General features: G+C 40.4%; 1 protein-coding gene across 1 annotated transcript; it reads left to right on the top strand.

The window, feature by feature from the left end:
* Positions 1-2207: 2207 nt before the first annotated feature.
* Positions 2208-23934, top strand: LOC134574499 (beta-microseminoprotein-like). The gene is made up of 3 exons (XM_063433603.1): positions 2208-2284; positions 8748-8850; positions 23736-23934. Exons 1-3 carry the CDS (start codon positions 2239-2241, stop codon positions 23866-23868), a joined length of 282 nt encoding a protein of 93 aa, XP_063289673.1. The 5' UTR covers positions 2208-2238; the 3' UTR covers positions 23869-23934.
* The last annotated feature ends 2387 nt before the right edge of the window (positions 23935-26321 follow it).

Genomic DNA, 26321 nt, shown 5'->3' with positions numbered 1-26321 from the left:
TATTGGCGACTATTAAGGGCTTGGAGGTAGCCCACCCTGGGGGATAGGCATCTCAGCCATTCTTAATTTCAGCCTAAGGCTCTAATGCATTTTGTGCTCCTTATTAAAAAAAATCTTTAGGATGATTCATGTTATCTGTCTGATGGCGGACGGGTTTAGGGTTAAGAGACATCCCACCCTGGGGGATAGGCGTCTCAATTACCCATTCCACCCAGTGCTAATAGGATTATTACTATATATCTATAACAACGTGATTTTGTTGAGGACCTTTGCTTTATGTCCCTCGCTTGCATTATTTTGTATTCTGTATATATTATGTGATGTATGCCGGTCTATTTAGACTCGGGGATGTATTGGTTCTTTGCTCTGCTGCTTGAATGTTTGAGTTATTTATGTATTTATTTATGTGTTCATGTTGGACGAGACTGGGAGTACACCAGTCATTCTTGGTACCCTCTTCTCTTTAGATCACTGCAGCTCTACTTAGTGGCTATACTTGTATCTCGTTGTTATTGTACATTACGTTCTTTTCCCCATAGGTTTAGTTGGTGGATATTTAATCACCCTTTATCTGGCATCGTCTTTTTATGTTTTCTCCCTTTTTTGACTAAGAAGTTCTGACATATATCCTTTACTACTCTTTTTACCTTTATAATGATATCTAAGGATTAGGAGTGTTACATTACTCTTGGTACAATTATGCTTTCAATTGCTGTTTGTTGGTACTTTGCTCCCTGTAGTTAGATTGGAATCTCTGAAGGTTTGATTGCTCATGCCTGCATTCTATATTTGTATTTGTATTATAAGTTACATGTCTTCTTTATGCATTATCTGATCCTTAGGTAGTACCATTTGTATATCTATATCTTGTTAATAGGTTGCTACAGGCTAATTGCGGTTTGATCGCTTATCGATTAGTTCTGCCTGCTGTCTATCTCTAACGAGTTCTCTATGGACTTTCTCTGTATCTAAATGGCCCCTGATGGGGTGTATAGGTCTTTCTTCCACATTTATAATTTATTCCTGTATGCAGGCTATGATTTTAGTTATATGTATATGTATTATTTTGTTGGTTATACTGGGTTGCTATGGGAACGACCCCGGGAGGCGCACGCCTATGACATCATCAGTGTCAATGGTTTGACCTGAGCAGGCTGCTGGCCAGGTGCCCCTGGGATCACTCCTATTCTCAACCTGGGTAAGTTAAGGGAATAGTGGGGGTATATATTCTTATGGATTTGATTTGCAAGCTCATCCTGATGAAAGTCTGTGATACAGACTGAAACGTTGATTTTTATTTTGAGCTAATAAAAGCTAAGTTTTATTCATTCAACTTGGAAGTCCCTGGAGTGCTATCTTGTACTTTTGGCTGTATCTGTTTGCTGATAAGCATCGGGCAAGTACATCAAGGAAGGTGGAGTGCATTACTATTTTTGTTTTATATATATATATATATATATATATATATGTATATATATATATATATATATATATATATATATATATATATATATATATATATATATATATATATATAGGCATGGCAAGGCAATTGATCAGAGTTTTAGAAGTATATGAGCAAATATATAGCTTTCAGCTAGAACCTTTATTTACATTATTGCAAAGTATTTTGCTGAGCCCACATTTTCCTGTTGGGTATGTCACAGAACCACAGAATAAACATAAATTAAAATAACCTTGTCAAGACAAATGTATTAGACAGGAAGCATAAGGGAAGGAAATAGGGAGCCTTGGGTTAAAGTTGACATGGCTACTTAGAATCTGGAGCAAAAGCCCCAAGGATAACACAGGGCACTGTTAAGTAGTTTGCGGACGTCGAGACAGTAGGGGATTAATACATATCTAATTAATAGGAACGCGTTAAAAAAACAACCCCAGCACTGAGATCAACAGATGCATTACAGAAGTTCATATTTTCACATGTGCATTGTTTTTTTATTAGTGAGAGGACTGGTTGAAGGTGCATATTGTATGCTTTTACAATTTGCCATATTGTATGAAATTGAGACACTTGCCTCGGAAAGTAAATTTGCATCTGAAGCCTTTCCATGGAATGTTTGGAATGCCCTATATTTATTTTGGGAATCTCAATGATTTAATAATGAAATAGAAAACTAGGAAATTATTTTACAATTATGTGACTTCAAATTACAATATGTTTGTCTTTTACAGACAAAAATCCTGATCTTCCTCACTGTTCTGGCAATCTCAGTAATAATGTGTGATGGCCAATGTGAGTTTATCAAAAATGAAAAACCGAACAGTAAGTATCATTACATATTCAATTTTCAGTAGTTTGGTTGTAAAATAGGTTTTAAACACCTTAATTTTGTTATTGCTTATATATTTGGGTGAAGACTATTCACAATTTCTTCTGACACATTGCAACCTGGCCTCTTATTCAATTCACTTTGCCCTTACTTCACTTTGACATCACTACTTATTCAGAAAAGCTGCTTTCTCCTAAACATAGCCACCCATCTATTATGTGATAGAAAACAAAACAGTTGTATTATTAGGTTAACTGAGTTTCAGTTAATATATTCTGGATTCTATTAGGTCCAGACTATCCAATTCTGGAGTTACAATTTCCATGTAGTAACTACTATTTGCTCATGACACATCTATAGCCTGCTGCAGGTTTGGAAACAATGGCTTGCCCTATTTTCAACTGTTTAGTCATATTATTGTTATGGGCATATGCAAATATTATACATTTTTAGAATGAAAAGTTGTATTTCTTAAACTGTGTACTTTGTCATTAAGAGATTTTGTAACCTGACAATTTGTTAGAAATGGAAAATATTGTTTTTCATAAATATGTCTTTAAAAAAATGACCTCTTGGTGAGCTCCGACGCCAACTTACCTTCACTGACCTTAATCGGGGGAAAAATACCTGCAAAATATCTGCAAACCCGACCGCAAAAGCAAGGAGTAATATGGGCAGAAAGACTAAAAAACCAAAGGCTGACAGAAGCCCTTCCGGACGAGATATCGGCGAAATGCTGCGGAACACGCAGCAGGCCGCATGGTCCAAGATGGCGCTGGAGGAAGATATTGCTTCGTACTCATCGGGCGACTTTGACACAGACCTCATGGAGGCTGCGTCCTTCGGGCCAACGCCAAGCCGTACTACAGGGCCCAACACACCCGGAGACCCGGTCACAGCGAGCCAAATTAAGGAAATGCTGGCTGAGCTGCGCAAGGATCTTTCTGCTGACATGGCCTGCTACAAAGCGGCCATAGAAGGGGCAAAGACAAAAATCACCCAGTTGGAGGCCTGTACGAGCACCCAGGACTCCAGATTAACAAAGGTGGAACAACAAGTAGCTGAACTGGCAAAACAGCAACATGGCACAGCAGACCGCCTGGATGTCATGGAGGATCAGAGGAGACGCCACAATCTAAAAGTCCGAGGCATACCGGACTCAGTCAGCTTCACCGAGCTACCCCACTACATCAGGCGCCTTCTGGGCGCCCTGCTCCCGCCAAAACAGACGAAGTCCCTGAGGCTTGACGGGCTGTTCAGACTGCCGAAGCCGACCCGAGCTCCAGCAACTGCCACTGCAGACCTCATCTTGCGATTTCAGGGCATGTCAGACAAAGCAGCACTCCTGGCCGCACTGCGGGGCAAAACTCCCTTCTCGTTTGAGGGCAGCAGCCTAACGTTTTTTCAGGACATCACCAAGAACACCCTTACCTGGCGGAAATCATTACAACCGTTATTGCACCACCTCCGCTCCAGAGAGCTACCCTACCGTTGGGGGAGCCCGAGAGCGGTATCGTTCACTTACCAAGGGACCACACATAAAGCACAGAGCTATCAAGAACTGGCTTCACTCCTAACGTCCACGGGTTTACTCCAAGCTGCACCTGCAGAGCGGCCGGGACTGTCCAGAATCAACCCGGCTACCGTAAAGGAGTTCACCCCGAGGGAAACTATGAGATCATCACCGGCCAGTCCGCCGACTTGAGTCGTTCAATGCTTTCTCCTGACCCGCTGACCCACCATCAAAGATAACCTTACTTTATGTTACCTAAGACTCCTACAAACACAAACTTTTGATATGATGTGAAATGTTTTAGTTTGTTTCAATTTAGATGCTTCAGTAGTTCACTCCCGATACCCCCCCTAGTGGTTGACACTATTAATGCGTCCCTCCCCCCCCCCTGCCGGGACATAGTTGAGCCCCTTCGGGCAAGCATAAGCTCCAAACGGCAACGCAGGGGTGGATCTCTCCTATGTAAGGACACACATGTTTACCCTACTCTGTCTGCACACTCACATAGGATCTCACGGTCGAACACCAAGTATGTTCTTAATAATACATCCTTACCCGGAATGTAGGATACATTTAAATGCCCATTAATGTTTTTATATATATATTACTTTTTTATTAATTAGTTATGTTATTACTTTGTTCATGAATATCGCTTTTCTCTACTTCACCTTTAAAATACCAGTGCAGTAGGCTTTAAACAAGGTACACACCAATACTGTCTATCACCTGATGCTGATGTATATTATCCTTGTCATTACCAAATGATGTATTTACTGCTGCGCTGCCATTATGCCCAGTATTATTTTTATTTATATTACCTTTTTATTAATAAGTTTGGTTTATCACTGACCCTGCTACTGCGGCGCCGACTACCGCCGTAGTCTCAGTAACCACGATCACAGAAAGATTAAGCCCAACTGATATACAAACTGAGTCATGTTACTACCTTGTTCATGAACATTGTTTTTCACTTTTCTACCCTCAAAATACGAGCGCAGTATACTTTAAACTATGTACACACCAATACTGTATATAACCTGCTGTTGATGTATCTTAGCCCTGTCATTATCGAATGATATATTTACTACTGCGCTGCCATTATGCCCAGTATTGTTTTTATTTATATTACCTTTTCATTAATATGTTAGGTTTATCTCTGCCTCAGCTAATGCGGCGCCGACCGCCGTCATAGTCTCAGTAACCACGATCACAGAAAGATTATGACCAACTGATGTACAAACTGAGATATGTTACCACTTTGTTCTTGAATATTGTTATTTCACTACTTTATCCTTAAAATACCAGTGCAGTATGCTTTAACCCCTTAAGGACACTTGACATGTGTGACATGTCATGATTCCCTTTTATTCCAGAAGTTTGGTCCTTAAGGGGTTAAACTATGTACACACCAATACTGTCTATTACCTGTTGTTAATGTATCTTATCCTTGTCATTACTGAAAGATGTACTTACTACTGCACTGCCAAAAATAAAGAATTAAAAAAAAAAAAAAAATGACCTCTTACCCATATTCAGTGCATATGGTGTTCAGACTTTAGGACACAATTTTGTCGTCGGTTAATGTAACAGCAAGTCAGGGAATTTCCCATATCATGTGTACCCTTAAGTTTTAGTCTAAACATAGATAAGATGTCTAGGTCATGACAATAGACTGATTAAGATGTTCTCATGTGAAATGACCAAGTCACGGCCTCATATCTTTGCCAAGTTAAGGTAGGTCCTAACATGACCTAATTGAAAATCCAAGGTATAAATATGTGTACCTATTAATATTAGTACAACAGAGGAGATAATTTTGGATGCAGAGACCCTGCTCCATTTTATCACGACTGAGAGGTTGACTTGTTCAAGAGGGAATGTTCTATTTTATTGATATTGCACGCATCTACTTTAATCTTGTAAACTCTGTAAATTATTGTAATGGATTATTACGTTTTTATAGGTCTATATTTATATTATTATTTAAAAAAAACATTTTAAAAGACAGTACTTTATTGCTTGCAAGACAATCCCTATTTTTATTGTATTCACATTTTTTTTAATATATATTTTAAATAGCTATATCATAGCTAATATATGTGTAAAGCTAGCCCTGCTATGCTTTAAGATATTATAGTGTTATATTAAAACATTTAAAAAGCTTATCCAAAAATAGGAAATCAAGGCCATAATTAGCACATAGACAAAACAGAAGTAATTAGGCAGTAGTGTAAAACAAAAATAATCTGTAATACATTATTATAAAGAATTGTTACACTGATGGGAATCATAATTACAATAAAAAACACATCAGAGATATATACTCTGACTGCATTTTACCTACAACAGTCAGGATGTATGCATATGTTGTGTCTATTATTATTATTATTATTATTAACTCAGCTCCAACACATATGACAGTGCTCTACAATTATACAGCAGGGATATATAACATAAAGTAATTGATCAATATAATAATGTTGATTAAAATGACTCACTAGTTGTGGTTAGTAAACCAATCCATATTTTATGGATCATATCTCTGCTTAAAAAACATGCAATTATATAAAATAGAGGATTTTTTTTTACAACTATCACAGTTGTGGTGCATGTGGTGTATGTTTGTCTGTATGACTGATTTAGTCCATTCTACATACTCTCTATCCCCATACAATACTTTTTTTCTCAAGTTACAAATGCACAAAAAACACAGCATTTGCTTTGTGTAAGGCACAAGGTAAATATGTGCTATGTAGGTACTCACAGAAAAAATATTGGCATCATTGTATTTTCCTGATACAAGATTCATATCTGACATTATTCAGGATCAGAACGAACAATCTACTGATATCAGATGAGCTCTCGTAAAGGCAAATGGTAGAAGCAAAAGGCAACCCCAATATGATCTCTAGTTTAACCTTTTATATTTACTGTTTACATTGTCTTATTGGAAAAATAAATGTATATACAAATATATCAATATAATTAGAAAAAAAGTATAATTATAAAATTTAATTATTTTTCATAATAATGGATCACTTGAAAAGTTTTTACAAAAAGATTAAATCATTTGAACAGCTTATCCAACAATGTTAAATTGAGGCCCATATGTTGGATGTGACACACTAGGTAATCTAACATATGCTATTACTAACCTAACAAAAGGAAGCACTGACTGGACCTTATGTGCCACTAGAGTTTTATGGATGCATCAACAGAGGTTAAGACTAGAGAATACTCTTATGGTGCCTAAAATACAGAAAGTCAGATAAATGATGGAATTGACTGACAACTAGTTTAAGGTCAAATGATGTATATTGTGAAGAATGGGTAGAAGATGAGATATCGAGTTATTCGTGTAGGGTTGGATTTACGTTATACGAAGTTGCTCCAACCCATATAAAATTAGCATGTAAGTTCTTCACTTTACCTACACCTATGTTTAATGTACTTAATAATAATCTTACTTGGTGGAATCCAACTTATACAGGAGAATATATATTCCCCAAGGATAATAAAACATATTAATTAGAACACTGTGATAAGGCAGATAAAGGTTACACATGCAGACATTCCTCACCCATCTATGAACCATGCTTATTAGCTAATCAAATAAGTAGTTGTACTTGGCATGTATATCCATCGGATTATTCAATTATGTTAGAAATAGAACCACAAATAGTGTGCCTAGCTACTAACCAACCTGTCAATATTCCCAAAGTTGATAAACATTTACCCTTTGTGGGATGTATATCAAATGCCATCTGGATAAAGTGGAAAGATCAGACTTATTTCCTGCAACCTATTCCTAGTATATACAGGTCCATAACATATATTCCACCTGCGTTACCTATCGTTGATTATCAACTTCCTATAGGAATAATAATCAATTTAATAAAAGGAAAAGAGGATATGTTTAAACATTTGAAAGCACATAAAGATGCCTTAGTACATACTGAAATATCCACCCACATAGATGAAAGGGAATTAATTAAAGTTAGTTCTAAAATCCAGGAAAATTTTGCCCATCATTGGTATGATGCCCTCACAGGTTGGTCTCCTACAGGCGCACAAGTTGTAAGGTCCTTTTTCTACCCTATTGTCATTATTGTAATAATACTTGCATTAATGATATTGTTTAATTGTTATCTAACTTGCACACTTAAGAAACGTGTACAACAAATGATTACAGAAGCTGAAAATCGACAGCTCGAACTCCTCTTAAAGGGAAAACCTACGGCACAGAGCAAATGGGGGAAATCAAGGTGAAGAAATAATGAAAGTCTCGCAGACGTGATTAGCACGTCTGAATATACCTCCTCTTGTTTCTCTGCCGCAGGCCTCCCATGGATATTTACCGTAAGATAGATCATGATATGATCTAAGAGGGGAATTGTAGATACAAATATCCATTTTGATATCTATCCTAGCTGTTCATATAAGGGTTAATTTGAACCAAGAATAAATTTGGCATTTTATCTTCTATTCTCGGAAATAGGATTTATATAAAATCCTAGTTACGGGAAAAATACTGATTTCGAAATGTTCTTGTTAATTGTCCAAGATATCGGTATTTGTAAATATCTGGTTTTAATCAAATATGTAATGCGTTATTTGACGAAAGATTATAACTAGAAGCAGCTGTTTATAACTTGTGAAAAACATATTATGTAATAAATGCTCATGACCCCCACCGACATGAAAATGGGGTATATATGCAACTGACGTTTAATTAAACTTTGAATTGGTTATAGAACACATCTCTTCTTGTCTTCTTGACTGATTCCCAGGATCCTGTCTGTCTAACAAAGAGGGTGTGGCTCCGACAAAATATCCATCTAAGAAAGAGGGTTTCGTGTATTGCTGATTTTATCCCCAACAGAAACCATGTGAAACTTTAATATACCTTATTACTGTGTAATCTTAATATGCTCTTTTTATAGTTTGCATTTATAATGGAAAGAAATACGCATTGAATTCTGAGTGGAAAACAAAAGACTGCAGGATATGCAAATGTTCATCAGACGGTGTTGGATGTTGTATTAGGTAAGTTTATTGTATGTTAGGTGGCTTAATTTATACCCAATTGTATATGTTACACACAGATATGATTTGGGCAATTATCAAACAGGCAATCAACTTTTAAAGGGTAAGTATAATCACCGCAACTACTATAGCGCCCAGTAGTGGTTATGATGCCAGGAATCCTGTGGCACATTCCATTCTAAGAAGTCTAACTGTTCCAGAACAGTTTGGAACGTTCTGGATTCCATGGTCCAGCCTCCTCTTCAAATATAACTAAAGCAGAAATCCCATCTTTCTAAATAATTAATTGCCTGAGTGGGTCAGTTGATCTTCTCAGCCAATAAATTCCATCCACATAAATGGTGCACATGCAAGGAGCATTAGCTACCAGGGCTGGATAAACATAGGGGCTGATGGAACTGCAGCTCTAGGCCCAGGCCCATGGAATAGGCCCAATTAAAAAAAAAAAAGTGTTTTTTTTTTTTTACTTTTTTTTTTTTTTTTTTACACACTACTCTTTTGCCACCTGACTGGTATTTTAAGGCACAGCCGGTATTTGCAAATGCAAATATTTTTCTCAGTATAAACGGAGATTACTCTGCAATACCAGCACCGGCCAGTAGGGGTCACTGTGTATGGACAGAGGAAGGGATAGGAAGTTACAGCATCTCCCTCCCTGCCTCTCGCTAATCACTGATCTGCAGAGGAAGAGCTACACAGCACAGAGAGTCCAGACGGCAGCTCAGGTATGTGAAGGAGGGGGGGGGGGGGAGGCAGCAGGGAGACATGTGGACACTGAGACACTAGGGGACACTGGGAGACGTGGGGACACTGAGACACTTGGGGACACTGGGAAACATAGGAACACTGAGACACTAGGGGACACTGTGAGATACGGGGACACTGAGACACATGGGGATGCTGTGAGACATAGGTAGACACAATGGGACATAGACACACACAGTAATACACTCACTGACACACTCTAACACTAACACACACACACACACACACTCTCTAACACACAAACTCTCTAACACACACACACTAACACTAACACACACACTAACACATACACACACTAACCCACACACTAACACACACACACACACACACAGACACTAACACACACACACACACACACACACTCTAACACTAACACACACACTCTAACACACACACACACAGACTAACACACATACACACACACTCTAACACACACACACACACACACACACACAGACTAACACACACACACACACACTCTAACACTAACACCCACACACTCTAACACACACACACACACTCTAACACTAACACCCACACACTCTAACACACACACTCACACACACACACACACTAACACACACACACACACTCACACATACATGTTTAAAAAAAAAAAAATTAATCCCCCAGCCTCCCTAACTTTGGGAGAGCTGAGGGGATTCCCTGGGGTCCAGTGGTGTCACCGGGTGGTCAGGCTGGCGGGCCCGCGGCATCAGTGCGGTGCGCGAGGGAGCTGAAGAGGGAGCACTCCGGGGAGAGTGCTCTCTCGTGCGCTTGCCAGCCTGACCGGTGACACCAGGGCCAGCCTCGGGAGGCCCTGATGTGGCCAGCTCCTGGGCCCCCCAGTAGAAGAGGCTGGCCACACTGGCATACATGCCGAGTCGCAGGGTGGCTGGGCCCCCTGGTGGGCCGGGCCCGGTCGCAGCCGCGACCCCTGCGATCCTGGTATGTATGCCACTGGACACAGTGTCTCCATGTCTCCCAGTGTCCCCATGTCTCCCAGCCAGTGTCCCTAGTGTCTCAGTGTCCCCATGGCTCCCAGTGTCTCCTAGTCTCCAAGTGTCTGTGTCCCCATGTCTCCCAGTGTCCCCAAATTTCTGTGTCCCCATGTCTCCCAGTGTCCACATGTCTCCCAGCCAGTGTCTCAGTGTCCCCATGTCTCCCAGTGTCCCTATGTCTCCCAGCCAGTGTCCCTTGTGTCTGTGTCCCCATTTCTCCCAGTGTCTGTGTTCCCATGTCTCTGTGTCTCTAGTGTCCCCATGTCTCCCAGTGTCCCCATGTCTACGTCCACAAGTGCCCCCATGTCTCCCAGTGTCCCCAAGTGTATGTGTACCCATGCCTCCCAGCCCGTGTCCCTAGAGTCTCAGTGTCCCCATGTCTCCCAGTGTCCCCTAGTCTCCCAGTGTCTGTGTTTCCATGTCTCTCAGTGTCCCTAGTGTCTTTGATCTAATTTCTCCCAGTATCCCCAAATGTCTGTGTCCCCATATCTCCCAGTGTCTCCATGTCTCCCAGTATCCTCATGTCTGTACCCACAAGTGCCCCCATGTCTCCCAGTGTCCCCGAGTGTCTCAGTGCCCCCATGTCTCCCAGTGTCCCCAAAGTGTCTCAGTGCCCCCGGATCTCTCAGGGTCCCCTTGTCTCACTGTGTCCCCATGTCTTACTGTGTCCCCATGTCTCTCAGTGTCCCCATGTCTCTCAGTGTCCCCTAGTATCCTAGTGACACGGGACACACTGAGACATGGGGACACTGGGAGAAATGGGGACACAGAAACTGGGAGACTAGGGGACTGGGCGACATGGGGACACTGACACTGTGATACATAGGGACACTGATGCCAGGCTGGCCTTCCAATTCTTTGGACAGACATGTCCCCTTTTAGGGCATGTTTGTCCCTTTTAGCAGTTCTGGTCACGTGATTCGCATCAGTGGCCTACTCTTTTACCCCGCCCATTGACTTTCTGCTTCATTGGACACTGCTGTTAGGGGGTATGAATTTTCTTGAAAGATGAAAGCATAAATTAGATAAAGAGATTAGCATAGAGTATGTGTTTTCTTATAGCTGCATCCTTTGAGTTTCCCTCCAATACCAACTCCATGACGCTTGAGAGATATGACTGTGATAGTGTTTTTGGTCGATAAGATTCTGTAATTAGGCCCCATCATAATTGTCAGCATCAGGCCCACTGGGCTCTTAATCTGGCCCTGTTGGCTACGTAGGCAAAGATGCAGTTTACTGCCTCCACCCAAAATTAGTGTTTTCCTGTGTAGGCCTGTATGTTTATGAACCCCCCATTTGCTCTTTTACCAATCCTTTTGCCCCTTTTGTGTATCTTAACGCACTTTTAGTGTTTCTGACTTCCTTTAGTTTATCTTACCCCATTTTTACCCTTTGTGTCTCTTACTTTCCCCTTTGTTTCACTTACACCTCTTAATTCACATACACCCTTGTGTCTCTTAACCCCACTGTGTCTCTTTTGTTTTTCTTAACCCAAACAGAAAAATATATAGATAAGAGTGGAGCAGTATGAAATAGACGTTTAGGTGATAAACACAAAACCAAATTGTGACGAAAGTAGCCTCGTCACTGGTTCTTGGAGGAGCCTGTTTGCCAGCCCCCTGCCCTGTGACGATGGCCCCTGTAATGATTTTTGGTTTAAAGACTCTGTTTGTGCCTGTTTGGACTTAGACAGGAGCCATTCGAACTTTCGAAGTGGCACTTCGAACTCCTAAAGCCATTCGAAGTGCCATTTAAACATGTGGCGGCGGCCGTCTTGTTTAGTCGAACGCATCCAGCGGTGTTTGGTCGTCGAGCGCATGGAACTCAAATCGGACACTCGACGGCATGAACACCGCTAAAACTTTACCTTCCATGGAGGTTCGGCTATTCGAACGGGAGTCGAACGGTGTTCGTTAAAAAGAAACCCACGAACAAGAGACATACAATGACTATAAACACAAACAGCTTCATTCGGTAATTTGAACGTTACAGCCTGATTCTCTGGAGCTGTTTTGGGCATGAAAAGATGCGTGCGGTCGGTCAAAATGGGACCATAGAATTCCTGAATCTCTGAACTGATCTTGGTGATTCTTGGATATTGTTGGTCACCCAGATCAAGGCTGTAATATTTGTGGGGATTTTGTGCTTTTGAGGTACTTTTGGGGTTTTGTAAATTATGTATTTTTTCTGCCTGGAGATAACTGGGCTAATGCAGTATCTGCCTCAATTATCTCCCAGGCAGAGAGGAGCGATTGTATGTGTGTCCCTTTCCCCAACAAGGTCCATTTGGGCGTACACCTTGCTTGGTGACTTGCATAAAAGGCCAGTGTGGCTCCCATTAAAGAGAGATTCGTGTAACCCTTCATGAAGTCTTGGCCCATGTTTGGGGGATTGGAGAACTACATACACTCTGGCAATTGCTATATCATAATACTCCCCTGTGTATAATAACTAGCTCTTCTAAGAGCTGTTCCTGCTTCGCTCTCTGGGCTAGGAGAGGCCTACCTACTGGAAGCTGGATCCTGGTCTTTGGTCCACGGTGGGTGGATGACGGCGAGACCCCAACCAAGCTGCGGCGGGTACCCGGAAGCATCACGCTTGTACTACTGGGGCTGCACTGAAGCCGGACCATTATACTCAGGACACAACAGCCCTGCAGAGCCAGTGTCTCCAACTCCTTCACATATTACAAAGCTGGGCAGTGAGTAATGGCGTATGCCGAGCATACTCACCACTTTCTCTTGTGCTGTAAGCTGTGTTAACTGGGAGCCATCTACTGACCATTGAGTATTACTGCAATACCTTTACAATTAACATTTGGTTTTGGATGCATCACCTAAACGTCTATTTCATACTGCTTCACTCTTATCTATATATTTTTCTGTTTTGATTCTGTTTTATGTGTTAGGGGTATAACACATTGATTGTGTCAGCAGCATTGTATAAAAAAATTCATACCAACTCTAGGTATATGAAATTTTTAAAGAGCGCTCCAAAATTAAATTACATTATTCAGCCACTGAAAATAGAGGTTTGTCTTCTGTAGTGTAAGAAATGCTCACAGTACAAACTGCACCACAGAGACAAAGCTCTCCCTCCATCTCTGTAATACAAGGAATATATTTTCCTCCAGCCCTAGTCACCTAACCTCACTACCCACTGTTAATCCCTTCCCCTATAACACCTGTTAATCAACCTCGATAATAGATAGATAGAGAGATAGATAGCAAAAAGCTCTATAGGTATTTATGAGTTTGTCTTTTTATATTTATTGAAATAAACATATGACACTATATGATACCTAATGTGGTGAGGAAATGTTTGTGTGTATGTGTGTGATGCAATATGTAAGTTCTAGTGTCTGAATGCTGTATTTGTAGTGTAACTTAGGTTGAGTACTTCTTGAGCAGGCATTACATAGAAACATAGAATGTGTCGGCAGATAAGAGCCATTTGACCCATCTAGCCTACCCAATTTTCTTAATATTTGCATTAATCTTATATGTAGCATAGCCGCCTTATGCTTCAACCCCCTCACTGTGTTAACCTCTACCACTTCAGCTTGAAGGCTATTCCATGCATCCACTACCTTCTCAGTAAAGTAATACTTCCTGATATTATTTTTTAAATCTTTGTCCCTCTAATTTAAGACTATGTTCTCTTGTTGTGGTAGTTTTCCTTCTTTTGAATATACTTTCCTCCTTTACTGCATTGTGGGCATGTGTTGAGTAATGCAATGTGCATCATGATGGGGTGGACTACATCTTCCACAATGCTCTTACAGCCTTAATGCTGGCAAAGCAGAGGGAGATGTAGTCAAATTTTAAATCAGGAGTGCAAAGGTTTACTACTCCTTTTTGCCAATGTTTTCTGTCTTCTTTAAAATAATTAAACTGCTAATCACAACTCCCTAAATTGGATCTGCTCGGAACATCATGTACTTTTTTGTTTTTCAATAACTTTCTTTAGCTAAAGGGTTACTTCAAGCATCATAACCACTACAGCTACTACAGCCTGCTGTATTACTTGGGTTACTCGAAGCATCATAACCACATAATCACTACATCCCGCTTTAATACCTGGTTTGATTCACCAGTAATGGAGCAAACTATTTAGCAAGGGTCTGCCCTCTTACCTGGGTCCTCTCTAGATTCTGCTGCTCCCTGATGGTCCAATGATGGCTTCCAGCTTATGCAGAGCGCTTGACATTCATTGACTGAGAGCATCAGCTGACCAAACATTGCACAAAATTTATGTTAGCCAGCCCAAAACTGGCTGTCTGATTACACCCCTATGATGCTTCCGGTGGTCGAGTTACACCAATAACTATGCACAAATTCCAGGCACCATGACCACACCAAATCACTGAAGTGGTCATGGTGCTTGGAGTAACCCTTTAAGCAAATCTTGATAGTGCAAAGATAATTCAGTCATTTTGTGTTTGGCAGACCTGGCATCTGTCCATGGGGTTGCCAGAACCCATATTAAGTTCTTGCGAACAGATCTGTACCCCCTGTTCAGGAACCGAACAGAACGTGTGTGGTCCCCCTCTTTTATTGACTTATTGACTTAGAACACTGATCACCCCTGCAATTAAGGAGTTACTTGATAGCTTTCCCTGGGCGGCCATTTTGTCTCCCGAACACAGGCAGTGGTACTTGGTCGTTGAGTGCGTGGAACTAATTTTGGCTACATGTTCTTGCGAACCCTGGTCAAGATGGTACTGCTGCCTGTATACTTTCCCGAACAACTACACGAACTACGTTCAGGAGATATGATCTACCGACTGGGGGGAGCATTCGCTACCTAAGAGTCAGGGGGAGCGTTCGTCAGTGTTCACGCCGGAACTTCCGAACAATGACCGTCCACTGCCCTAGATTCTCTGGAACTCTTTTGGAGCATCACCTTGTGGCCAGCCTCCCAAATAGCGATCCCGTTCCACCGAAACAATCTGAGCGCTTTTTGGATATGTTGTGCACTCAGATACAGGTTATTCGGGGATATAAGAATTGTGGGGTTTCTGTCATGTTTTATTTTGTTTTTGGGATGTTTTACAATATTGTATGTATTTCGTATAACTGAGAGATAATTTAGTTAATTATCAATTATCTCTCAGACCCAGGCCTCTTGGGTAAATTCCCTGTAAACTTGCTATGGAGAACTCATGCTATGGGGCTGGGCATAAAAAGCTGTGTGTGGGCTAATAAAAATCAGTTGACTCCCAGAACTGTGTGCCGTTCAGTTACTGGGGGAATGGGCTATATTCACTAACCAGAGCTTCCCTTCTAGCTCCAGAGGATTACAGCTCCGCTACATTGAGACTGTTAAAATGTTGCATTCCTTGTTTTTGCACACATCAGTATATGACTTATACTCTACTACTCTTTAAAGCACCATACAAAAAATGTAGATGGCTGCTCTCTAGTCCTATGAGAAGTCATGTAACTCCCCTAGATCAAACCAATTCATTTACAGATGATGAATTTATAAAAATCAATATGAGACAAAAATATGCATTAATGTTACATTTATTAAGTATATATAACATATAATAATTTTACAGTCTCTAATAGGGAAATTGAGGAGTTATAGGCTAATATATATCTTGGAATCTTCAATATTAATGTGACCAGGAATCAGCCAAGATATAAGGTACCTCTGGATTCACGAAGAATCATCCTTCAGCAGTCAGGAAAGGAACAGCCTCTTGTGAAGGAAACCTTTGGGGAACCATAGTTTGAAGGCCCTTGATAATTCAATAGATGCAGGGCTTACTCTTGTATAAAGTATTTAACTTGGCAGAGAGACAGACAGGCAGATATATAGAAATACAGATTACGAAAGCAGATTGCTGAGTTTGCATTAAGGGTAGTTAAGCTCCAAGTGTTCAGACACATCCATTGTGTCTCCTGCCTTGGTTCATATAGCACCAGGTACACTATTCTGAAAATGTCCCTATCTATGTGGTTCAGACACATGCAAGTGAAGCATAGATTTCTATGCCATTGAAATGGTATGAGAACCATAAATATAGGTGAAGCTCTGTCAGAGCTTCAGTTATAACTGAGAAGAAATAGAACGTTCAAGCAGTTACAGCAGCAGTTAAGTTTATGACATCACAACATAACATCGCCTATGATGAATTAACTGCTAAGGATCATAGTTCCTGAAGATTATCATTATTAATATAAAAGAGAACTGTAATAAACACGTACAAGTCTTTACAATAAATATAAATTGAATAGGATTCTAAAAGTAAACTTTGTAAATCCCCTTTACTTTTGCACTTTTTGTTCCTCTTAGAGATATTATTTTTATTAGTATATCTACTTTTACTTTACCTTCAAGCCTAGTATGGTCTCTGTTCAGTTGTCATCCATTTTTTTGTTTTTATTGTTTCTTCTCATATTCCCCCACCCCATACAGTTATTTGCAAATTATATTCCGCCTATTACTATTTTTCCATATAGAATATCAAGAAATTTGTAGTGAGTTAAAATGGTACTGTCACGCCAAGCTTACCTTTCTCCTATTGTTTCCTCTTCTCTTCCTCTTTCAGAATCTGTTCTTCTTTTCTTTCTATCTGATCTAGTTTTCTTTAAAACATAAGACAAAGTAGGGACACCCAAAGGGTGGAGCATAAATTAAAAGGAAAGTTCGACCTTTACCATGCCAGACCAAAAGGTAGAAAAATACACTTTTTGTCTTTACTATTTAAGTTTGGAGTCCACACCAGACTCCTTTTTGGACTCCAGCACTCCCCCCCTCTCTCCCCCCCCCCCCCCTCTCTGAGCATCAGAGGCCCCTTTGGAGGTGACTACAAAAAATTATACATTTAAGGAGGCCTTGGATAGTAATGCCACTTTATTTTATTAATTATAATTTTCATTTCAGATATGATGGAACTGGATCCCCATGTTTGCTTGCTGAGATAGGTGTGTGCTGTACTGTACAGGGGAGTGATGGCAGTGGAGGAATATTGGGTTGCCAGACTTTGACTCTGTTTATGTTTTTATTTTTATTTTATATTTTACATTTGGAAGGGTCGGACCAAAACAGCAAGGGTTACTATAACCAAAAACAGAATTAAATACAAACACAATTTTTTTTGTTGGAGTAACCTGTTAACCCCTTCAGGACCGGACTGTTTTTGCGATGTTTGTACGTTAAGGACCAGAGCTATTTTAACACTTTTGTGGTGTTTGTGTTTAGCTGTAATTTTCCGCTCTCTCATTTACTGTTCCCATACAAGTTATATATTGTTTTTTCATGACAAAAAGGGCTTTCTTTACATACTATTATTTTTATCATGTCATATAATTTAATTTAAAAAAAATAGTAAAATATGGTGAAAAAAACCAAAAAAAACGTGTTTTTTGACTTCTACTTAAAAAATATTTTACTGATCTACAAAATCGAATGAAACAAACTGCTAAATAGATTAAACATTTTGTCCTTAGTTTAAAAAGACCCAATGTTTACGTGTTTTTTTGCTTTTATTTGCAAGTTATAGGGCTATAAGTACAAGTAGGAAATTGCGGTTTCAAAATTTACATTTTTCAAATGTATCAATAGTGACATTGTAACACTGTTATGTCATAAATCTCCAAAAAACACCCCACATGTATATAGTTTTCTTAAACTAGATAACCCAGGGTATTCATCTAAGAATATTTTGATACTTCCTATGCAGCCATTTTACCACAAACCTTTGTCAAACTTTGCATAGGTAGTTTATTTTTTTTATTTTTTTCACATAAATTGCAATTCAGGTATAAATTCACAGATTTTGTTAGGTGTCACTACCAAACAACACCCCAATATGTGTTCAGCAACATCTCCCGAGTAGAGGGATACCCCCCATGTATAGGTGTTTTGGGTTGTTTGGAGGCTAAAAGGCCACATTTTGCAGGTGCGCATATCAGTTTCCCAGCTCGGAATTTTGACATGTAGTCAACCTGCATGCATGTCCTATTTGGGAAATTTTTGAAGCCGGCCAATGTATTTTACCCCCATCAAACCATATATTTTTGAAAAGTAGACACCCTAGGGTATTTCACATGGTGGAATTTTTACACTTTCCATGCACTAATTCTACCACCAGGCTTTGTCAAACATTGAGTTAGTAATTTTTTTTCTGTTTTTTCACACACATTGTACTTTAGGCATGAATTAACAGATCCTGTTATGTGTCACTGCCAAACAACACCCCAATATGTGTTCAGCAAGATCTCCTGAATACAGTGATACCACCCATGCATAGGCTTGTCGGGTTCTTTGGGGGCTAAAAGGCCACGTTTGGCAGGTGCGCTTATCAGTTTCCCAACTTGGAATTTTGACATGTAATCAACCTGCATGCATGTCCTATTTGGGACATTTTTGAAGCCGGCCAATGTATTTTACCCCCATCAAACCATATATTTTTGAAAAGTAGACACCCTAGGGTATTTCACATGGTGGAATTTTTACACTTTCCATGCATTAATTCTACCACCAGGCTTTGTCAAACATTGAGTTAGTAATTTTTTTTTCTGTTTTTTTTCCACACACATTGTACTTTAGGCATGAATTAACAGATCCTGCTATGTGTCACTGCCAAACAACACCCCAATATGTGTTCAGTAACATCTCCCGAGTGCAGGGATACCCCCCATGTATAGGTGTTTTGGGTTGTTTGGGGGCTAAAAGGCCACATTTTGCAGGTGCGCATATCAGTTTCCCAGCTTGGAATTTTGACATGTAGTCAACCTGCATGCATGTCCTATTTGGGACATTTTTGAAGCCGGCCAATGTATTTTACCCCATCAAACCATATATTTTTGAAAAGTAGACACCCTAGGGTATTTCACATGGTGGAATTTTTACACTTTCCATGCACTAATTCTACCACCAGGCTTTGTCAAACATTGAGTTAGTAATTTTTTTTCTGTTTTTTTCACACACATTGTACTTTAGGCATGAATTAACAGATCCTGTTATGTGTCACTGCCAAACAACACCCCAATATGTGTTCAGTAACATCTCCCGAGTGCAGGGATACCCCCCATGTATAGGTGTTTTGGGTTGTTTGTGGGCTAAAAGGCCACATTTTGCAGGTGCGCATATCAGTTTCCCAGCTTGGAATTTTGACATGTAGTCAACCTGCATGCATGTCCTATTTGGGACATTTTTGAAGCCGGCCAATGTATTTTACCCCCATCAAACCATATATTTTTGAAAAGTAGACACCCTAGGGTATTTCACATGGTGGAACTTTTACACTTTCCATGCACTAATTCTACCACCAGGCTTTGTCAAACATTGAGTTAGTAATTTTTTTTCTGTTTTTTCACACACATTGTACTTTAGGCATGAATTAACAGATCCTGTTATGTGTCACTGCCAAACAACACCCCAATATGTGTTCAGCAAGATCTCCTGAATACAGTGATACCCCCCATGCATAGGCTTGTCTGGTTCTTTGGGGGCTAAAAGGCCACGTTTGGCAGGTGCGCTTATCAGTTTCCCAACTTGGAATTTTGACATGTAATCAACCTGCGCCCATGTCCCATTTGAGCCAATGTATTTTACCCCCATCAAACCATATATTTTTGAAAAGTAGACAACCCAGGGCATTTTAAATGGTGGTATTTTAACACTTTTCATGCACTGAATTCTACCACCAGCCTTTGTCAAACTTTTGGATAGTAATCTTTTTTTGTTTCTTTGTCACACACATTGTACTTTAGGCATGAATTAACAGATCCTGTTATGTGTCACTGCCAAACACTGCCCAATATGTTCAGCAACATCTCTCGAGTACAGTGATACCCCCCATGTATATGGTTGCAGGGTTGTTTGGGGGCCAAAAGGCAACAATCAGAACTTGTACATGTCAGTTTTTCAACTTGATATATAGGTATGCTTGGTCTATCTTCAGTTTGACATATTTTTGTACCCCCCAGTTAATGTTACCATCATGACAATATGTATAGTATATATTTTTAGAAAGTAGACATCAAATGTTATAGAGGATGGGGTGTTTTGACTTCTTTCCCCCAACTATTTTGCCCCCCAAAGAAAGTGTAGTGGTATTTTCTTTATTCTGTTTTTTATGCACACGTCATCTGGTTTTGGCCAGCTGGTTATGTGTTACTGCCAGAAAACTTGTTAGGCCAAATGTGCAGGTAGCAAATGTACATTTAGCAGCAATCTTTAAACTGACTCCTGCAAATAGAATCTAACTGGAGATTTGGGGGAAGGAAACTGACTAACAAAAAATGGCTGCTTTCCAAAGAAACAAAAAATAAAATACAAATTCAGGAACACTTCTTACAACTGTTCTGTGTGGTACAGCTTGAAACATGTTCCTACACAGAGTCCTGGTTTCGAAGGGCAATCAGGACAGTGAAAAGGGGTGTCTGTCTTTTTCCCGTTTTTAAAACAGACCCGGCAACGTTTCTGGGTTGTTTTTTTTCTAGCAGTTGGCGGTAACTAAAAAATAAAATGTCTGGACTCAGCTTGCACCGTTGTTGGAACTTGTCCATCTCCATAAATTGTTAAAGAAATTATTTTCAACTGAAATTGGAGAAAGGTGGTTTTCCCTGGATTATTTTTTTTAAAAAAGTACAAATGAGTTGTGGGTTGCTATTTGCATCAGATAGCCACCTTTTTATACCATGCTTTGGTCTTTCGTAAAATAAGATATGGCTGCATCAGTTGATCAGCCAAATCAACACCACCCATGTACTTATTATACGCCCTGATGCAAACCGGTTTGGACTCTACTCTGCCCCGGACAGAGACGTCTGACATGCGTTCGTCATGGATGGTGGTGAGCATGTGGACATCCTTCCTGTCCCTAAATTTTAGTGCAAGCACCTCAGCTTTGCGAAGTGCGTTACATTCGCCTTTTTTTAATTTTGCATCTATGAGAGATCGTGGAAAGTCTTTTGAATTTTTTCTGGCAGTGCCGCAGGCCAGTGTCTGTAAAGCATAAAGTGTTTTAAATAGACGGACACTACTATAAAAATTATCCACATAAAGGTGGTAACCTTTATTAAACAAGGGGTTTAGTAGGTCCCATACAAGTTTCCCACTTGTCCCCAGGGAGTCAGGACAGCCAGGAGGGTTCAGTTGACCATCTTTCCCCTCATATACACGAAAGGCAAATGTGTATCCGCTTTCGCTCTCGCACAGTTTGTACAGTTTTATTCCATACCTAGAGCGCTTTGAGGGGATGTATTGTCTGAACCCTTTGTATTTCATTAGAGATTCATCTATGGATAAATTTTGTTGGGGGGTATAAACATCCGAAAATTTGTCCTGAAAATGGTCTAGCAGTGGGCGTATTTTATAAAGCCTATCGTATTGGGGGTGATCTCTAGGGTGACAGAGGGTATTGTCACTGAAATGTAAAAATCTCAGCAGTAACTCGTATCTGGCTCTAGGCATGGTTTGGGAGAATACTGGACTCGACATTATTGGGTTGGTGCTCCAGTATGAGCGAATCGATGGCTTTTTTATAATCCCCATGAGCATTGTAAGAGCCCAGAATTTTTTAAGCTCTGGGACATCTGTGGGATGCCAGTCCTGCTCCCTGGCTGTATAGCTACCTGGATTGTTGTCAATAAATTGGGTAGCATACAAGTAAGACTGGGAAGCAATCTCCTCCCAGATGGTATCCCCTAAAAATAGTTCTACATACTGCATTGGGGAGAAGCCATCCACATTAACATTAATGCCTGCGTTGGCACTAAAAGGGGGGACGTTGGGCTCGGCTAACTGTGGAGGTACCCAGTCCTCCTCCACATTTGGCATAGCAGAGGAAGCACAGCTTCTTTCTTCAGCCGGCTCACACACAGATGACATGTCGTCTTGACTAGACATGTCAGAAAAGTGACCTGGGTCAAAATCTGACGCAGTGTCAGTGGCGTCAGAGTCTGACGCCAAGAAGGCATATGCCTCCTGCAAGTTATACATACGCTGCATGTTTTACACACGACTAAAACAAATTACAAACACACATTTTTTTTTATACTTTTTTTTTTTTTTTTTACTAAAATAGACTAAACAGCAATCCCTAAACTAACTCCTGTCACAAAAATCTAATGGAGATTTGGGGGAAGGAAACTGACTGACTACGACAGACTACGACAGACTACGACAGACTACGACAGACTAAGACAAATATTTTTAAAACAAATTTAACCCTTTAAGGGCAAAAAAAAAAAAAAGACAGTACAAATGCACTGCTGAAACAGATCTGGCAGGGAAGGGGTTAAAATGGATTTTTAATTCACTTTAGATACTCTGGAACACTTCTGCTGCAACAAACTATCACGATCTCTGTCTCTCTCGACTCACAAAACGCTACAGAGGAGAGAGGGGCAGAGATCACTGTCAAAGTGAGTGTTTGTAACACCCACTTTGACAGCAACCAATTGTGAGCGATCGCGGATCGCTCACACACCGTAATTGGCTGTTACTATCTGCCTGGGATGTCTGGCAGATAGTTACAGCATTAAACTGGCAGGAGCGATCTTTGATCGCTTCCTGCAGCCCGTTTTTCGCTATGACGGATCAGGACCGTCAGCGGTCCAAACGCACGTTTTACCGCTGACGGTCCTGAACCGTCCGCGGTCCTGAAAGGGTTAAAAGCAAAAGTTCTTTGGTAAGTATATTAAAGAACCTCTAGTGTTTAAAGTAATAACCACTGCAACATAACTACTACAGCTTGCCTGGTGAGCGCCAACCCAGCACGCTTTCAGTGAGCTAAGCCTCTGGCTTTCTGTCAAATGTAGTGGAGGTGGGAAACGAAACTTAGCAGGCCCCATGTATGAAGTCAAAATGTTAGAATGGGAGAGGGGGTGCTGGGACACTCCTAGCATCATAAACACTACTGCACCTTTATAGTGGTTATGGTGATTTTGAGTATTCCTTTAATGTTATCCTAACCTCTTTTTTCTTTAAAATCAATAAATGCAGACTTGGCAGAACTAATCGTTTAACAAATAGATCTGCTTGCCAATGACTCTGGCTCTTAAAGCCTGAGCTAAATATGTTGTCTTTTGAAATTGTTTGTTGATTCCATGGTGATGAGAGAAAATGCATATAACTTCACTTTCTTTCTGTTCATAGCTATTCTATACCGGACACCACAGACTTACCCGATTGCATTGCTTTCTTTGATGAGAAGGGTTGTGTTTACAGAGTTGTAAGGAAAGATAACCCATGCAACAAATGTGAATTCAAAGTGAGAACAATCCCTTAATTATTGTAATTGTACTTCCATGCAGAGAATGTTTTACTTTAATAATTTGTTAAACCACTAATGTCTTACCCCTATCTTCCCAATACTAAATATAACCTTATGGAGCAACTCTCCTGATAAATATCATTCATTTAATGAAAATGTCTTTCTGATGCTTTTATTTGCTTTCACTTTACTATAGCTACAATAAATACACAAAGTACAAACAAGCACCATCACCATTACTTTTTTTATTTGTGTTTACTGCTTTGTAATAGTTGCAATACTAATTTCCAAATAACTATAATAATTATTGCAAGATGTTTATGCATATGTGCAAGTGTATTAAACAGTTAATAATATTGTTGAACATGCATACTTTACTTTAACCCCTTATGGATGGATTAAACAAAAGCAAACTCTAGGTCAGGCATAGGCACCCTTCGGCACTCCAGATGTTTTTGGACTACATCTCCCATAATGCTGGCAAAGCATCATGAGAGGTGTAGTCCAAACATCTGGAGTGCCGAAGGTTGCCTATGCCTGCCCTAGAGTTTGTACTGTATGTGCCACCATACACAGGGACGGACTGACAGCCTTCTGGGCCCCCGGGCAAAATCGTATCAAGGCCCTACGAAGAACAAATATTAAGTATTAAAAGGGACACTATAGTCACCAGAACAACTACAGCTTAATGTTGTTGTTCTGGTGTCCACAGCCAATTCTTTCCGTCTTTTCAGAGAAAGGGCATTGTTTACATTACTACCTAGGAACACCTCTAGTGGGAGGCACTGATGTTCAACGTCCCTACACAGTGTGTGTGTGTGTGTGTGTGTATCCTACAGCATAATTTGTGTAGTGCCAGAGAGAATGAAATGCAGAAGCTTACTTGCATGTAGTAAATGCATTGTTCTATGAGTGAGTAGAGCAGCTGTTTGTAAAAGCAGGAGTGTGTTTGTATGGAATGTTGAATGAGAATGCAGGTGTGTATTTTGTGGAGGACTTGTGTGTGAACACAGGGGAATGTTGGTGTATGAATGCCAGGGTGTATTAGTGTGGAACGTCTGCGTATGAATAACAGTATAGATGTGTATGGATTGTCAGTGCGTGAATGCATATATGAATGCTGTAGTGTATATGTATGTGTGCAGAGTGTAAGAGTATGAATGAGGGTGTATGTGTGAATGAGGAGTGCATCTAAAACCTGGGTCAGAGTGTGTGAATGAGAGGTGTATTTGTGTGTATGTGAATCATATTAAGTCAGTGTCAGCGAAGGGAAATGAGGCATATTTATATGCTGCAAGCATATTTGTTGTTGTTTTTTGACTATCCACCTTCTTATGAGTTTCTGTCTCTCTCAATCTTCACCAATCTGTATGTGTCTTCCCATTAACGTCTTCTTGTGACTCTCTAACACCACTTGTCACCCATTTCTGTCCCCCTCACACCTCACTCGGTTGTGTCTCTTCTGCACCTCTTACTTCTCCTTTCCAAATAACCCACATTTGTCTTCCATCTCACTTAAAGGGACACTATAGTCACCCAGACCACTATAGCTCATTGAAGTGATCTGGGAGCAGTATATCCCTTAACCTTGCAAAGGAAATTATTGCAGTTTTTAATAAACTGCAATAATTACCTTTGAGGGTTAACTCCACCTCTTGTGGCTGTCTACCAGACATCCACTAGAGTGACTTCCGGGTTGTTTGGCGAATTTTGATCCCCTAACTCAGGGGTTCTCAACCCGTGGTACGCATATGCTCACATTAGCACTTGCCCCAAAGGAATTACTATCCTGTTTAGCCACAAGGCCAGACAGAATTCTGGATATTTTTTTTTCACATTCGCTACAGCTGGGTGCCCAAAAGGTAGATGCTTTCCTATGGGGTTTTACATGACGCTGGATGTCATGTATGAGGTTTTACATGACGCTGGATGTCCTCATGCATAACGTGAGGACGTCCAGCATCAGTAAGGTCAGTGGTTCCCACCCTTTTTTCACTTGAGTACCCCTTGGCAGCCCATCCCTGCCTGCACCGCCGCCATTGCTGATTTTTTTTTTTTTTTTTAAGAAAAAAAAAATCTGTAATAGCAGCGGTGCAGACAGGGAGACCCTGGGTCAGAGGAGATACAGAGGGAGTCTGGGACAGAGGAGAAACAGAGGGAGTCTTGGGCAGAAAAACATGAATTTGAAATAACAGCAACTATATTAATAACAAACATTTCACTAATTTGAGGGGTACAATTTATGGAAATGGGCTGCCAAGTGGTACTCAAGTGAAAAAATGTTGTGACCCACTGATCTAACTGATGCTGGACGTCCTCACGCTATGCATGAGGACGTCCAGCGTCAAGCATTATACATGCTTTCCTGTGGGGGGGGGAGTACTAATGTAAGCGCGGCCATTGCCGTGCATGCGCATTAGGTCTTGAAGGAGCGAAGGCGGAGCCTCAACCATCACAGAAGGACATCG

The sequence above is a fragment of the Pelobates fuscus genome, chromosome 10 (assembly GCF_036172605.1).
Source record: "Pelobates fuscus isolate aPelFus1 chromosome 10, aPelFus1.pri, whole genome shotgun sequence".
Classification (NCBI taxonomy): domain Eukaryota; kingdom Metazoa; phylum Chordata; class Amphibia; order Anura; family Pelobatidae; genus Pelobates; species Pelobates fuscus.
This window is presented reverse-complemented; position numbering and strand designations above follow the sequence as displayed.

What these genes read in the sequence shown, in the direction of transcription:
- LOC134574499 (XM_063433603.1), top strand. Translation starts at nt 2,239, where the DNA reads ATGTGTGATGGCCAATGTGAGTTTATCAAAAATGAAAAACCGAACA. An exon ending in CAAAAATGAAAAACCGAACA is followed by an intron (nt 2,285 to 8,747) that starts GTAAGTATCATT and finishes CTCTTTTTATAG; the next exon opens with TTTGCATTTATAATGGAAAG. An exon ending in GGTGTTGGATGTTGTATTAG is followed by an intron (nt 8,851 to 23,735) that starts GTAAGTTTATTG and finishes TTCTGTTCATAG; the next exon opens with CTATTCTATACCGGACACCA.